Below are 14,213 nucleotides of genomic sequence, written 5' to 3'. Positions count from 1 at the left end.
TTTATTTTTACTCTAAGTTTGTTCTTAAAGTTTATATATAAAGTGGGTTTTTATAGACAGCATGTAGTTGGGTCTTGCTTTTTACTGAACTGACAATCTCTCTCTTTAAGGAGCTTCTAGAATGTTCACAGCATGCTCTTTTCATCATATGGAATCAAATTTCTACCTAGCATCTTCCCTTTCTGCCAAAAAACTTATGTTTGCATTTTATAGTACAGACTGGCTGGTGAGGAATTCTCTTAGCTTTTATTGTTGTTACTGGAAAATGCCTTTACTTATTATTTGATTATGTGTTTACCCTTTTTTTAGAAATATACTTTTGCTGGGGTGGATTTCTAAAAGGACAATTTTTTTCTTTCGGCTTTTGAAGATATCACTTATGTTTTGTTCTTCTGTAAGTAATATGTCTCCTTTCAGACTGCTTTTTAGTTTTATTTTTGTTTTTGAGATGCAGTCTCTCTCTGTTACTCAGGCTGGAGTACAGTAGGGTGATCTCGGCTCACTGCCATCTCCGCCTCCTGGGTTCAAGAAATTCTCCTGCCTCAGCTTCTCGAGTAACCTAGGATTATAGGTGCATGCCACCATGCCTGGCTAATTTTTGTATTTTTTTTTTAGTAGAGACAGGGTTTCACCATGTTGGCCAGGCTGGTCTCAAACTGCTGACCTCAGGTGATCCGCTCGCCTTGGCCTCCCAAAGTGCTGGGATTACAGGCATGAGCCGCTGTGCCCGCCCTCAGGCTGCTTTTAAAATTTTATTTTTATTACTGTTTAAAATAATTTGATTATGATATGTTTCATGTGGTTTTCTTCATGTTTCATGTTTCAACTTGGATGTCTTCATGTGGTAAATTTGTGTGTTTATAGTCTCACCAAATTTGGAAAACAATAGGCCATTCCTTCCTTAGCTCTATCCTCTCTCTCAAAACTTTTTTTTTTTAATTCGAGATGGAGTCTTGCTCTGTCACCCAGGCTGGAGTGCAGTGGCATGATCTCGGCTTACTGCAACCTCTGCCTCCCAGGTTTAAGCGATTCTCCTGCCTCAGCCTCCAGAGTAGCTGGGATTACAGGTGCACGCCACCACACCCAGCTAATTTTTGTATTTTTAGTAGAGATGGGGTTTCACCATATTGGCCAGACTGGTCTTGAACTCCTGACCTTGTGATCCACCCTCCTCAGCCTCTCAAAGTGTTGGGATTACAGGCGTGAGCCACCGCGCCTGGCTGTCTAAACACACATAGTTGCTAGATTGCTTGATGTTTCTGCACAGGTCACTGCTTATTATTTTCCAGCCCTTTTCTCCTCTCTTTGCACTATTTCTTCATTCATTTGTAGTAATATAAACTCAGGTTTACTGATCTTTATTTTGGAATATATGCCACAATCCAATTCATAGTATCTTTTACTCAGATGTTTATTTTTAATCTCTGGAAATTCCATTTGTTTCTTTATATCTCTCACTCATCATGAACAGTTTTTCTCTTCAAACTTGGACATATTTATAACATTTATAATAGCTCATTTATATCTTTTTTTGCTGATCCTAGTATCCTTGTCATTTCTGGATCTGTTTTTACTGAATGATTTTTCTCTTGATTATGACCATATTTTCCTGCATAGCAGCTAATTTTTTATTAGATTCAGTGTGCTATAAAGCACAAATTGTTGAGTGATGGATTTAGTTGTTTTTCTTTGAAGAATGTTAGGCTTTATTCTGTCCCACATTTAAGTTTCTTATAGATCAGTCTGGTCCTTTCAAGAATGGTTTAGAAAAAAATCTGTTAGAGTGGTTGCAGAACAATTTAATCTAGAGCCAAATAGCACTACTACTAATGTGTTAGTTGCCCAAGGACTCTGCAGTCTCTCCACTTTGCTAGTGGGAATGAAAATTTTTCCAGCCTTTAGTGCTCCTAAAATTGTTATCCAATCCCTTTTGGGTGTTTTTGTTTGCCTCTAGCCTTGTGAAGTCTTACCCCAAGCGTGCTCACATGAAAACACAGCCCAGGACTGAAGATTTACCATGTGTCCCTGCCCCCACCACCAACACTTCGGGGCCTTGCTTCCTTCTAGGTACCCTCTCTCTGCTATTCTGCCCTGGAAGTGGGGGTGTCCTGTGCTTTGGGAAGTTTGATTTCAGTCTCTTCAATGCTTCAGGATTGCTGGACTTCGTTTGAGTCTTCCTCTGTGTGCTGTGGTCTGCACCCTGCTGCTGTAGTGAGCTGGGGGCAATCGAAAGTCTCACTTAATTGGTCTGTTGCACTGCTTATTATCCAATGTCTGAACACAGCTGTCACGCATCTTGACAGGTTCCCTTTTGTCTGCTGTCAGAGGGAGATTCCCATAGCAGTGAGTCCATTTTGGATGGAAAGTGAGGAGCAGTCTCATCTTTTTGGGCCCTTGAGCCTTTCTTCCTAAGAGCCTTGTTGTATTGTCTTTTCTCCATACATGGAGCCATAACTGGGGTCTGGTGTCAGGTATGAAAAACCACACACTCCATTTGCTGGAATCCTTCTGTGTCAACGTTGAGAGAGCACTAGATAGTTAAACTGCAGTACCTCCAAATCATTTGAATGATTAAAGATAATTCAATCAATAAATCATTTGAATGTACTTCAATTCAATAAATACTTGTTGAGCAGCCTTCATGCTCAGGGCACTTTACAAGCACTACAGGAAGAATTAAGACAAACTCCTTGCTTTTAAGGCTCACAAAATCTAATATGGAGATTGGCAATATGTCAGTGTACACAATGTAAAAACCAAGCAAGGGTTGTAGATGGAGGACTCAAGTCAGAACCCTGTGGTGAACCAGAGGAAAGACTGTAAGCATTTGGGAAATCACCTGTGTTTTTAAGGTGGAGATAAAATGTGAGACAGTCCCTGAAGGACAGTTTAAAGTTTAGAGATGAAGTTGGAGGAGTGAGGCAGACATGAGGTCAACCAGAGCAGAGGCATGGGTGAGAGAAAGCAAAGTGAATATCTGAGGAAGAGCCAGTTTCCTTATTTCTCTGAAGACAAAGTTTTTGGAAGGAATTGGGATAGCCCCTGAGGGATGCATGAAAACCTTAGAGATAGATTTGGTGGAGAGATGCCATTTGGGGTAGAGGGACTGAAAAGGCCCAAGGCTTGGATGACATGAAAGCAAAGGGCATATTCCAAGAGAGTGAATAGTCCAACTTCACTGGGGCATAACATTCACAAAGGAGGAATAGAACCTGGTAACCCTTGGATAATAAGGTCGGGCTCCCTTATAGATTTCTCCAGAGATTCTACTTTCTTTGAATGACAGGTGAGTCCTTAAGATTTTCTGAGTTGTCTGTTTGGAAACAAGTACCAAAATAACCAGATTTAAAAAAAAAAAAAAATCAAGCTCCTAATTTTTTTTTAAAAAAGAATGTAATTTGATTTTACTTTTATAAACTTTAAGAAGGCATTTCCACACTTTACAACACTCTCGTCATGTTTCAGGGTTCTTATTTCTTTCTTCGGCAGCATTTTTGGCCACGCGTCGAGCACTTGCCGATCTGTTCCTCCTTTGGAAGGCAGGTGAGCACAGCACACCGGCCGCCTCTGACTCTGCAATAATATTTCTGCAATGTGTTTATGATTCCTCCATGACCTGCAATGACAAAATAGCACACACAGAAAGGTTTTAGGAAGGCTTTTAGTACACATACAAGGCTTCTGGAATTCCTCAAATAACTCATCTCTTGCTTTTCTTGTATTCTTTTGTTTCTTTTTCCTTTTTCTATAAAATCAGGAGGAAAATAAAGGTATGACTAAACAACCCATAGACAATGTTTCTAAGGCTGCAGCTCAGCTGTGGACCCACAGTGGCACCGGGGAAGTGGCGTGACCCTGTGACTGCCGCAGGAACAGTGGGGGTGCTGAGGCTGTGGTGTCCTCAGAGGTAGCACAAACATTCCACCTCCAACCACCGCACTTAGTAAAACAGGAGCCTGTGCTTCTATTCTCAGAGTAAATCAATCTTTCCTGCTATATTAAAATTTTATGTCTGATTCATGTCTCATCAGCTGGTATAATAATCTTCCCTTGAAGAGTTGGGGAAAGAGATACCTTTGGGGAGCTATTTAGTTTCTTAATGATTTTTTTTTTTTGAGGTGTACTCTCACCCTGTCACCCAGTCTGGAGTTCAGTGGCATGATCTCGGCTTACTGCAACCTCCGCCTGCCAGGTTTAAGCAATTCTCTGCCTCAGCCTCCCGAGTAGCTGAGATTACAGGTGCCCGCCACCGTGCCCAGATAATTTTTGTATTTTTAGTAGAGACGGGGTTTCACCATCTTGGCCAGGCTGGTCTTGAACTCCTGACCTCGTGATCTGCCCACCTCGGCCTCCCAAAATGTTGAGATTACAGGCATGAGCCGCCGCACTTGGCCTCTTAATGATTCTTGTCTGAAAAAAAAATGGTGATGCCTAGTTCCCATATAACAAACCTGCTTGGTCCAAAGCACTCTGACGGATGGAGAAATACTGACTCTGAATTATATATTCTCAATTAGCTCAATCCTTAGATTTCCCAGCCCATCTTACCTGGAACAGGCACCAAAAACAGGAAGAGCAAAGCAAACAGAAGATAATGGATCCTCATAGCTGCTAGGCTTCACCCCACGCTGAGACTGGATGAAAAGGTGTGCTTGGTCACTTTATAAAGGTTCCAGCCACGGCTGCAATTCTTGTCATATTACAGTGATGACATTATGACATGTTTTCTGATGCATCATTCCAATGCCTCTCGCCATGCAGAACACACCCACTCACTCAGTTAATTAGGAACCCAATGGTAAGGCAGAGCTCCCTATGGATTTGTGGCTGTCTGGGTGCTCTCTGGACTCCAGGGGCTTGTCTGGGTGTGGGTCGGATTGGGGTGTGGGTACAGATAGGGCTGGCATGGGCAAGAATGCCCCCTTTGGAGAATAGTCTCAGGGCATGTGACTAGGGGCTGACTTGTCCGTACTTTGCTACTTTGGAGCTTTTTTCCTCTTCCTAAAATGCTGGGAGAGTCTAAGACCCTCCTGGGGACCAAATAAATCCAGCCCTGGACATATTCAATACCTGGCAATAGGACTGGCTTTTTGGTAGTGAGGTAAGGGAGGAAAATGGGCTACATTCAAGGTTAGCTGACCGCCTGGCCCTTGGCCTATGATGGGGTGCTATAATTTGAGTGAAACATGTCTCATTCTTTCATTTTTTTTTTTTTTTTGAGAGACAGAGTCTCACTTTGTTGTGCAGGCTGGAGTGCAGTGGCATGATTACAGCTCACAGCAGCTTGAGCTGTCAGGCTCAAGAGGTCCTCCCACTTCAGCCCCCTGAGTAGCTGGGACCACAAACGCATACCTCCACACATGGCTAAATTTTAAATTTTCTGTAGAAAATAAAATGGGGTCTCACTATGCTGCCCAGACTGGTTTCGAGCCCAGATGTGAACTCCTGGGCTCAAGCAATCCTCCTGCTTCAGCCTCCTAAATTGCTGGGATTACTGGTATGAGCCACTGTGTGCGGCCCATGTCCGATTCTTCATCATTGTCTAAAACCTACCAAATTTATGAGTAAAGAAGGTGTTTAATTTTACTTCATCAGAGAAAGAGGATGCTGGGATGATAGATTTAATAGACTGGCATCTCCTCCTAGTCAATGACTGTCCCTGTGCAAAAGAGGGGCTTCAGAATAGACATTTAAGACCTCAAGTTACTCTTGACTCAGGAGCATTCAAGGCAGTCCAGGGGCCAGATGATTTCCCCTGCATATAGATTCAACGTTTAGAGGGAAAAATGCTAAAAAAGAAAAAAAAAAACAGCTATTAAACTTAAATGTTCAGGAATCCAATGGATGGGTTGTATTTGGTTGACTATCAATTGGGAACTAAGTAAGTCAATGACAATTCAGTTGGGAGCTGAAGTCACCGTGATGTCTCCTAGCTGCTGCTTCGTGTGAATGCAATTATAACGGATCCACTAAGGATCAAGGGTGTGTTAGTTCTGGGAGTGTGTGTTCAGAATTTGGGTGCACCACACCTGTCAGATTCAGTAAGAAAACTCTGAACACATACTATAGGAAGGGACAAGTATCATGTTTTCAGCATAGGTGAGGGTGAAGTGGATGAGATACCAAGAGGGACCAGTCTTGGTTCTTTCTCTCCAGAAGCTCCATGTAGGGCCAGGTAGATGGGCAGACAGTCAAATGATAAATTTAGGATGGATTCTAATGGGAGTCATAGGAAGATTTCAAGCACAGGGCTGCAGAAATGTAGAAGAAAGATAACTCATCATAACTCAAAGATAACTCTTTGAGCCAAGAGTGGAGCTCAATCAGCAGATTTAAGACTTTAGATATGTAGATGCTTCTTTTTAAAATCTAACTTTCCTCTTAAGTTCATGATTTCAGACGAAGCAATTGGAGATATTTATAAATGGGGGAAGGAGGTGAGTGTGGGTGGGATGGGTGCTGACTTCACAGTCTTACTATGTCAGAGATAACGATGGCATTGGGTGTTGTAGAGGATTAGCACCAGCCCTCAGCCTGGGGTGAAGACAGTCAGACGCTGGAGATGACTTGCTTTTCCACATGGAGAATAGACTTCCACAGGTGAACCCCTGGTCTAACCTGTTCCTTCATAGACTGGGAGGCATTTTTATGGCAACACCACTATTTCATAAAGGTTCCTTGGGGAGGAAAAAGTGCCACTTTTTCTTGTCAACTAATTTGGGAGCTGGAAATTGGAGATTGGGCTGTGACAATCAGCCTTTTCAAGTTTGGACATACTCCAGACACACAAAATCCGTTTTGAGAGGGACTTACCTGTTTTAAGAAAATTATAAAAGTAATGCATTTTTATGGTAAAATTTCAAACAATAGAAGAGAGAGACTGTGTAATTTACTTCTCTACTCCAGGGAGCCACTGATAACTGTGAATTGCCCTCTTTTTGGCTTATTATAATCCTTTTCATGTCATAAATACTTTTAGCCTCTCAAATGATAACAAGTACACGTGTGCTGTCTAATAGTTGGGTGAATAGATTCATGTGTCTGAAGCCTCACAACACTAACGAGAGCTGGGTCTTGTCACTCCCTGCCCCTGGGCTCTGAGTCACAGCGCTTGGAACTGCAGATCCTGCAAATTTTTGTACCCATGTGCTTGGTTTCCTTGTAGCTCTCACAGCCAGCATTTCGACAATTTTGATTAGGTTGAGCGAGGAAGAGAAAATTTAGTTATTTATCACCTTTGTTCATGTCAGACTTTCCTTTAATTATTATTTTTTAAATCCTGTTCTTAAAATGTGGAGCCGAGATGTGATTGGTCCAAGTTTGTGGCTGAAGGGCAGAGCTATGTAGAAGACAAACACCAGGTCTGAAGTGAGGCGTCACTGGGCCATCACTCAGCCCTACTGTGTATGGCGTGGGTTTACCTGAATAAATTACCTAAGCTCTGTGAGCATCTGTAACTCAGCAACAAAGCACAGAGAGCAGTACATTTCCTGTTTAGGTCATAGTGAAAGCCCTATGAGTTAATGGTGTGAAATTGACTTGTACATTGCAAATTACCATGTGACCCATGTATCACCCAAGTATCACCCACGTGACCCTCGGTTAACGATATCAAGACTCTGGCATGGGCTCCCAGCACGGGAATCCAGGGTGTCAACTCTTCTTCATCTTGACATAGTCTAAGATGAAGTTTGGCTGAGCCATTCTCCTTTGCAGCCATTAATCTTGTCACAACCACCATTATATAAGTTATACAAATAAAGGCAGACATTTTTCCAATTTTATAGATGAGGACACTGAGGCTCAGAGAGGTTGAATGACATGCTGTAGTGAATGGCAGCATTGTGACCTGAAGCCAGGATGTCCAGTCATTTCTCTGCCTGCTCTCAGAGTCATCCCTTGACTACTGTTGGTCTACACTCATGTGTAGTGGTCTATACTTAGGTGTGTCCCCTTTTCCATCACCCCATTGTCCCTAAATTCTTTGCATCCTAGCGTCTCAAAAAATCTGTCCAAACTACTCTTCCTAAGTCCAGCCAAGCCTTTTACATCCCCAGCTCAGTGAGTTTTTTGTCTGTAATCTTCCAACCTGACCATTTTGCAACATGTGCCTCATAAGGCCACTTTCAGAAACCTATCCCTCGATTTCAATTCAACATCCAGAGAACTTCATGGACATCTGCTCTGTATTAGGGTCTTAGGACCTGGTGCTGTGCAGGAAAGAAAGATAAACAATATTCACCCTCTAGGCTCTGAATTTTCACTATTTCCCAGTCTAATGGAAAAAGATACAAGCTGACAGTAACACGATATAACAGACATCCGCTTTCCATTGTCTCCTCCTATCCTTCCCATTACTGCCTTTGATTCATCATGGAACTTTTCCTCCTTCTCCTGTCCCTGAAGTCCCCAAAAGGGAGCATCTTCAAGAATTTAACATTTTCATGGCAATCATAATGATGATGATGATAATGATCCTCCTCCTCATGATCATCGTCAAGTCATTGTAACAGATTTATTGAGTACATATTATGTTCTAGACACTGTGCTAAGCAATTTACTTGCATTTATTTCATTTGAATCATGCAGTAATTTAATAATGTTGATACACTTATCTGCATTTCCCAAATGGGGAAAGGCCTGTTGATGCTCCCATGCTCCTAACTGTATTCCAGATGCTTACTCGTGGGCCTCTGCTGGCTTCATATGATCTTTGGGATGTGGTTATCTATGCCTGCATGCAGCTACCTTCCATCTTCATCTCTAGTCTGGACCATTTCCCCAATGTTCTCAACCAATCTTTACATCACTTTTTCTGTAAATATCAACTTCACTCTCCAGATTGCTTGGTGATAGATGCTGGAAACTAGATTCTTTCTGACTCTTCTTTCTTTTTTTTTTTTTTTTTTTTTGAGACAGAATCTCACCCCGTCTCCCAGGCTGGAGTGAAGTGGCACAGTCTTGGCTCACTGCAACCTTCACCTCCCGGGTTCAAGCGATTCTCCCACCTCAGCCTCCCAAATAGCTGGGACTATAAGTTTGTGCCTCCATGCCCAGCTAATTTTTGTATTTTTAGTAGAGACAGGGTTGCACCACATTGGCCAGGCTGGTCTTGAACTCCTGATCTCCAGGGACCTGCCCTCCTCGGGCTCCCAAAGTGCTGGGTTTACAGGCATCAGCCAATTCTTTCTACAAAGTGGTTTGCATAATTTTCAGGGACCAACGCAAATACCAGTTCCTCATGATCACAGTCACCCCAGTTGAAAGTGATCCCTCCCTCCTCTGCAGTTCTGCAGAGCGCATTTTGCATGACACTTGGAGCTTCTACCAAGTTCCATAATGAATGCCATATACTATTTGTGAACATCTCTTATTATCTTTAATAGATGGTGTCTTTTCATTTATGTCCTTATGTTAATGAGAAAGTACATACTCAAGTCCTATGTTGCTTTCACCCTTTAGATAATAAGAATTATTTTCAAATCCTAGAGTATCTCCTAGGATGCTCAGGATGAATATCACAAAGAAGAAATACTTCCAGAAGAGCAAGGAAATAGGGAGAGAACACTAGCAGCTAATGCAAAGACAACAAATGATTTACAACATGAGAACAATCTGAACACACTTATGGTTTAACAAAACATAAATAAATTCGTGAGATACTGAGTGTGGCAGGCAGCCACTGCAATGGCCCCCAGTAACCCTTGCCTTTAGGGAATGCTGGTATCATGCTTTGGTGCAGATATGATATGGAGGGTGGAGCAGAGGCTTACGAGACTGAAGGCCAGAAGACCAAGAGCTGAACTCAGGGCTGCTGTGTTTTGGATGCCAGTGGGAGAAAGGCAGACCTGAGTGCCAGAGCCATCTAGAAGAAGCAATCAAGAGTTAATACAATGGTTGAGCATGAGAGAAGGAATTAAGAGAGGAGGCAGCCTAGGGATACTGTTCAGGGGACAGGGTAGGTGGCGGTCCCATCAATTAGAATTAAAGTGGTGATGCCAGCAGGCACTGAGGGAGACATGCTATGGAGAGAGAGCCAGGCTTAACATATGGCATCTTTTTAAAACAGGCTCAAACTAGTTTAGGAATTTATAGGCTTAGCAGTGATGTGGGGTTGCATGCCTTTCCCAGAGTTTCTAAAATCATGCTTGACAAGATGGGGACTGACTCTCCTAATTCCTATAGGCAAAATCAAGGAGGGGATAAGTGTATGAGAAATTCATATAAAGCTACCCTAAAGACATTTTTCTACCCATTTGGCAGCAATATTTTCGCCACAAATAGAATGAAGTGCATAATAGTACCTCACCTTCTGTTTAGCCTGTGTAACTCCAACCAGGTTCTTTCTATTTAATCATGGCCCTGTCCCAGTAAAAACACACCCTATACTACCTCTGGCCACCAGCCTACACAGTTCTGATGGCTGCTTCCTCAGGGAGGACTTTTAGGGGACAGGTGGCTCTTACAAAACAATCATGAGGTCAACTCATCAATGGGCTGGCAGCAGAGGTGGGGAAGTGATGCATCCAAGGCAAAAGGTGTGACCCAGGGGACTTTTTTGTTAAAACAGGTCATCTGCCACTATCCTTTCTTCAGAACTGGTAATTGAGATGAGCCTATTGACTGATGTGGTAATAGGCCATGGATGACTATTAAATGATTTGCACATGGTGGCTAGTATCTATGGAGCTGTTATTACGTACCTGGCATGGCAATTGGTGCTTTAATGCATTTCTCTGACAAAAAAAGGCATAAAGTAGGTATCAGAATTTTTACTTAAGGAGAAGGAGGAGGCACAGTGGCTCACACCTGTAATCCTAGCACTTTGGGAGGCCAAGGTGGGTGGATCACCTGAGGTCAAGAGTTTGAGACAAGCCTGGCCAACATGGTGAAACCCCGTGTCTATTGAAAATACAAAAATTAGCTGGAAGTGGTGGTGGGCACCTGTAATCTTAGCTACTTGGGAGGCTGAGGCAGAAAAGTTGCTTGAACCTGGGAGGTGGAGGTTGCAGTGAGCCCAGATCACACCATTGCACTCCAGCCTGGGTGACAGCAAAACTCTGTTTCAAAAAGAAAAAAAGATTAGGAAACTAAGGCTAAGACAAATGAAATAACTTTCTAAAATTTGAAGCCCAGGACCATCAGGCTCACAGATTATGCTAACTACTTGCTTTATTATTCAGGTTATTGTAGTTATATTTTATATCAATGTTTCTGTCAAAGGTTTTTGGTGTGGGGTTTCCCAGTGGAAAGGTAAATGATTATATGTGGTGGAGAATAAATGAGAGAGGGCTTGGGGAATGGAAGCTACACCTCACCCACTTGGCTCAGACCACAAGGCTACTCCTGTTTTGAGAATTTCCAGCTAACTGCCTTATAAAATTACATAGCATGGTATTTATGGTGCTAGAGCACCAAGAAAAATTCAATAAAATGATGAATTTGACATCTCTGACTCAATCTCCTCTTCCCTATTTTTCAAGAGGTTTTATGATTGCGTATATTAGGGGCCAGCAAACCTTTTCTGTAAAGGGCTAGACAGTAAATATTTCTAGGCATTGCTGGCCATGTGGCTTCTGTTGCAACTACTTAATTCTGCAGCTATAGTACAGAAGCAGTCATAAACAATACATAAACAAATGGCCGTGGCTTTGTTCCAATAAAAATGTATTTATAAAACTGGGTGGCAACTGGATTTAGCCAGTAGTCCATAGTTTTCTGATCCCTGGCATAAATTTATGAGACACTGAGTGTGGTAGGAAGCCTCTACGATTGCTGCCAAGGATTCCTGTCTTTGTGAAATGCTGTTATTCATGCTCTGGTGTAAGCCACTCCTTTTGATTATGAGCTGGCCTCATTCGCTCATTTCTAATAAATAGATTATAAGTCTATGAAGCAATAGATTATAACCTAATCTCAGAAGTCATGAGAGTAAGCTATAAAAAGGCTGTGGGTTCAGTTTTGGATGCCTTCTCACTCTTCTTGCTCTTGTGGAAGCCTGCTGCCATGTTTTGAGTCGCCCTATGGAGAGACCTACAAGGCAATGAACTGAGGGGCTTCTCTGGCCAACAGCTAGGCAGTCACTAAGGCTCTTAATATACCAGCCCACAGGGAACTAACTCCCTCCAGTAACCATGTGAGTGAGTTTATGGAAGTAGATCCTTCCCTGTGTAGGCTTCAGATACAACTGCAGCCCTGGCTGACAGCTTAACTGCGACTTCATGACTGAGCTTGATCTAGAAGCACCCAGCTGGGCCATGCCTGGTTTCTACAATCCACAGAATGTGTGAGATAACAATGTTTCTCGTTTTCATCCACTAATTTTTGGGATAATTTGTTATGTAGCAATGGATAACAAATATAGTGAGGTATAGTGCAAAGAATGGAAGAGATTTAGAGACCTATGTTTCAATCCCAGTTTTTTTACAAATTTACTACGTAAATTTAGACTAACTGTTGACCAAGTCTAGCCCTTCCATTTTTTATTCTGCCTACAAAAGGGAAAGGAATCATGGATTTCTGAGGTCATTACAGGTCTAAGTCTTCATGGTTCATTGAATTGAGTCAAGCTGATTCCTGCGTCTAAACCAGAGTCTTGAATTGGAAGCCCATGAGTAAAATATAGTCCATCGACGTATTTTGATATTAGGTGTCAACATTTAAAAAACTAAAAATTTTGTATAAAAATTCAGTTTTCTGACTTCCTCAGAAAAATTCAATGATTAAACCACCAGGGCCCACGTTTCTACATGTAACACTAAGATTTATCCAAAAATCTCTTGTCCCGTTACATCACAGGTCCCCAACCTCTGGGCCATGGACCAGTACCAGTCCCTGGACTGTTAGGAACTGTGCCACACAGCATGAGGTGGGTGACAGGCAAGTGAGCGAAGCTTCATCTGTATTTAAAGCTGCTCCTCATCACTTGCATTACCACCTGAGCCCCACCTCCTGTCAGATAAGTGGCACCATTAGATTCTCATAGGAGTGCAGACCCTATTGTGAACTGTGCGTGCCAGGGATCTAGGTTGCATGTTTCTTATAAGAATCTAATGCCTGATGATCTGTCACTCTCTCCTATCACCCCCAGATAGAGCTCTTTAGTTGCAGGAAAACAAGCTCAGGGCTCCCACTGATTCTACACTATGATGAGTTGTATAATTATTTCACTGTATGTTACAATGTAATAATAGAAATAAAGTGCACAATAAATGTAATGCACTTGAATCATTCCAAAACCATCTCCCCCACCTTGGTCCATGGAAAAAATTGTCTTCTACAAAGCTAGTCCCTGGTGCCAAAAAGGTTGGGGACAGCTTCTTTACATAGTACATGAGTGCTCCAATGCACTGCAGTAGCCAATTCCTTAATATCTCTCACTGGCCTGGCTCTGATGGACTTTGGGGAACCACTTGAATGATGCTTATTTTGAGATCTTCCCTAAAACAGAGAAATTATGTTCTTTTACCATCTGCTTGTATCTTGGGTCCAGGACACTGGCCAATTTTTAGTTCAATATGGCCTTTGCAAAGTTCTGTGATGTGATAACATCTAGATCCACAAGTCCCGCTCACGCAAACTTCAGGGAAATCCCAGATCAGAGCCACATATTCTTATGTTAGAACATTAGAGCTCTTATGTTCTTCTCTCTCTTCCTTACATCTAGAATACATCTTATCCCTCCCTCTTTACAGAAAAAGACACACACTTCTACATACACACAGACATTTCTAGTTTCATACCATTGTGGTTGGTAAAACATACTTCATATGATGTTAATCTTCTTAAATTTGTTAACTTGTTTTGTGGCCTCACATGTTATCTACTCTGGAGAATATTCTACGCGCCCTTGAGAAGAATGTGTATTCTGCTGTTGAATAGAATGTTCAGTATATGTCTGTCAGGTCCGTTTGGTCTTTAGTGTTGTTCAAGTCCACTGTTTCTTTATTGTGTTTCTTTCTAGATGACCTATCCAATGTTAAAAGTGGGGTGTTGAAGTCTCTGATATTACTGAATTGCTGTTACTCCTTTCAGTTCTCTAAATCTTTGCTTTATATATTTATAATTGTTTTATTTTCTTGATGAATTGACCACTTTATCATTATATAATAACTTTATTTGTCTCTTGTTACAGTTTTTGACTTAAAGTCTCTTTTATCTGATGTAGGAACAGTCACTCTTGCTCTTTTTGATTACCACTGGCATGGAATATT

The 14,213-nt window shown here is 41.9% G+C and overlaps 1 protein-coding gene across 1 annotated transcript; it reads right to left on the bottom strand.

Annotated features, from left to right (window-relative positions):
* Positions 1–2,972: 2,972 nt before the first annotated feature.
* Positions 2,973–4,606, bottom strand: LOC129395877 (beta-defensin 103A). The gene is made up of 2 exons (XM_055107306.2): positions 4,549–4,606; positions 2,973–3,616 (listed from the first exon to the last, which is right to left on the bottom strand). The coding sequence occupies exons 1-2, from the start codon at positions 4,604–4,606 to the stop codon at positions 3,471–3,473; spliced, it is 204 nt and encodes a 67-aa protein (XP_054963281.2). The 3' UTR covers positions 2,973–3,470.
* Positions 4,607–14,213: the final 9,607 nt, after the last annotated feature.

Source organism: Pan paniscus, chromosome 7 (genome assembly GCF_029289425.2).
Source record: "Pan paniscus chromosome 7, NHGRI_mPanPan1-v2.0_pri, whole genome shotgun sequence".
NCBI classification, from domain to species: Eukaryota; Metazoa; Chordata; class Mammalia; order Primates; family Hominidae; genus Pan; species Pan paniscus.
This window is presented reverse-complemented; position numbering and strand designations above follow the sequence as displayed.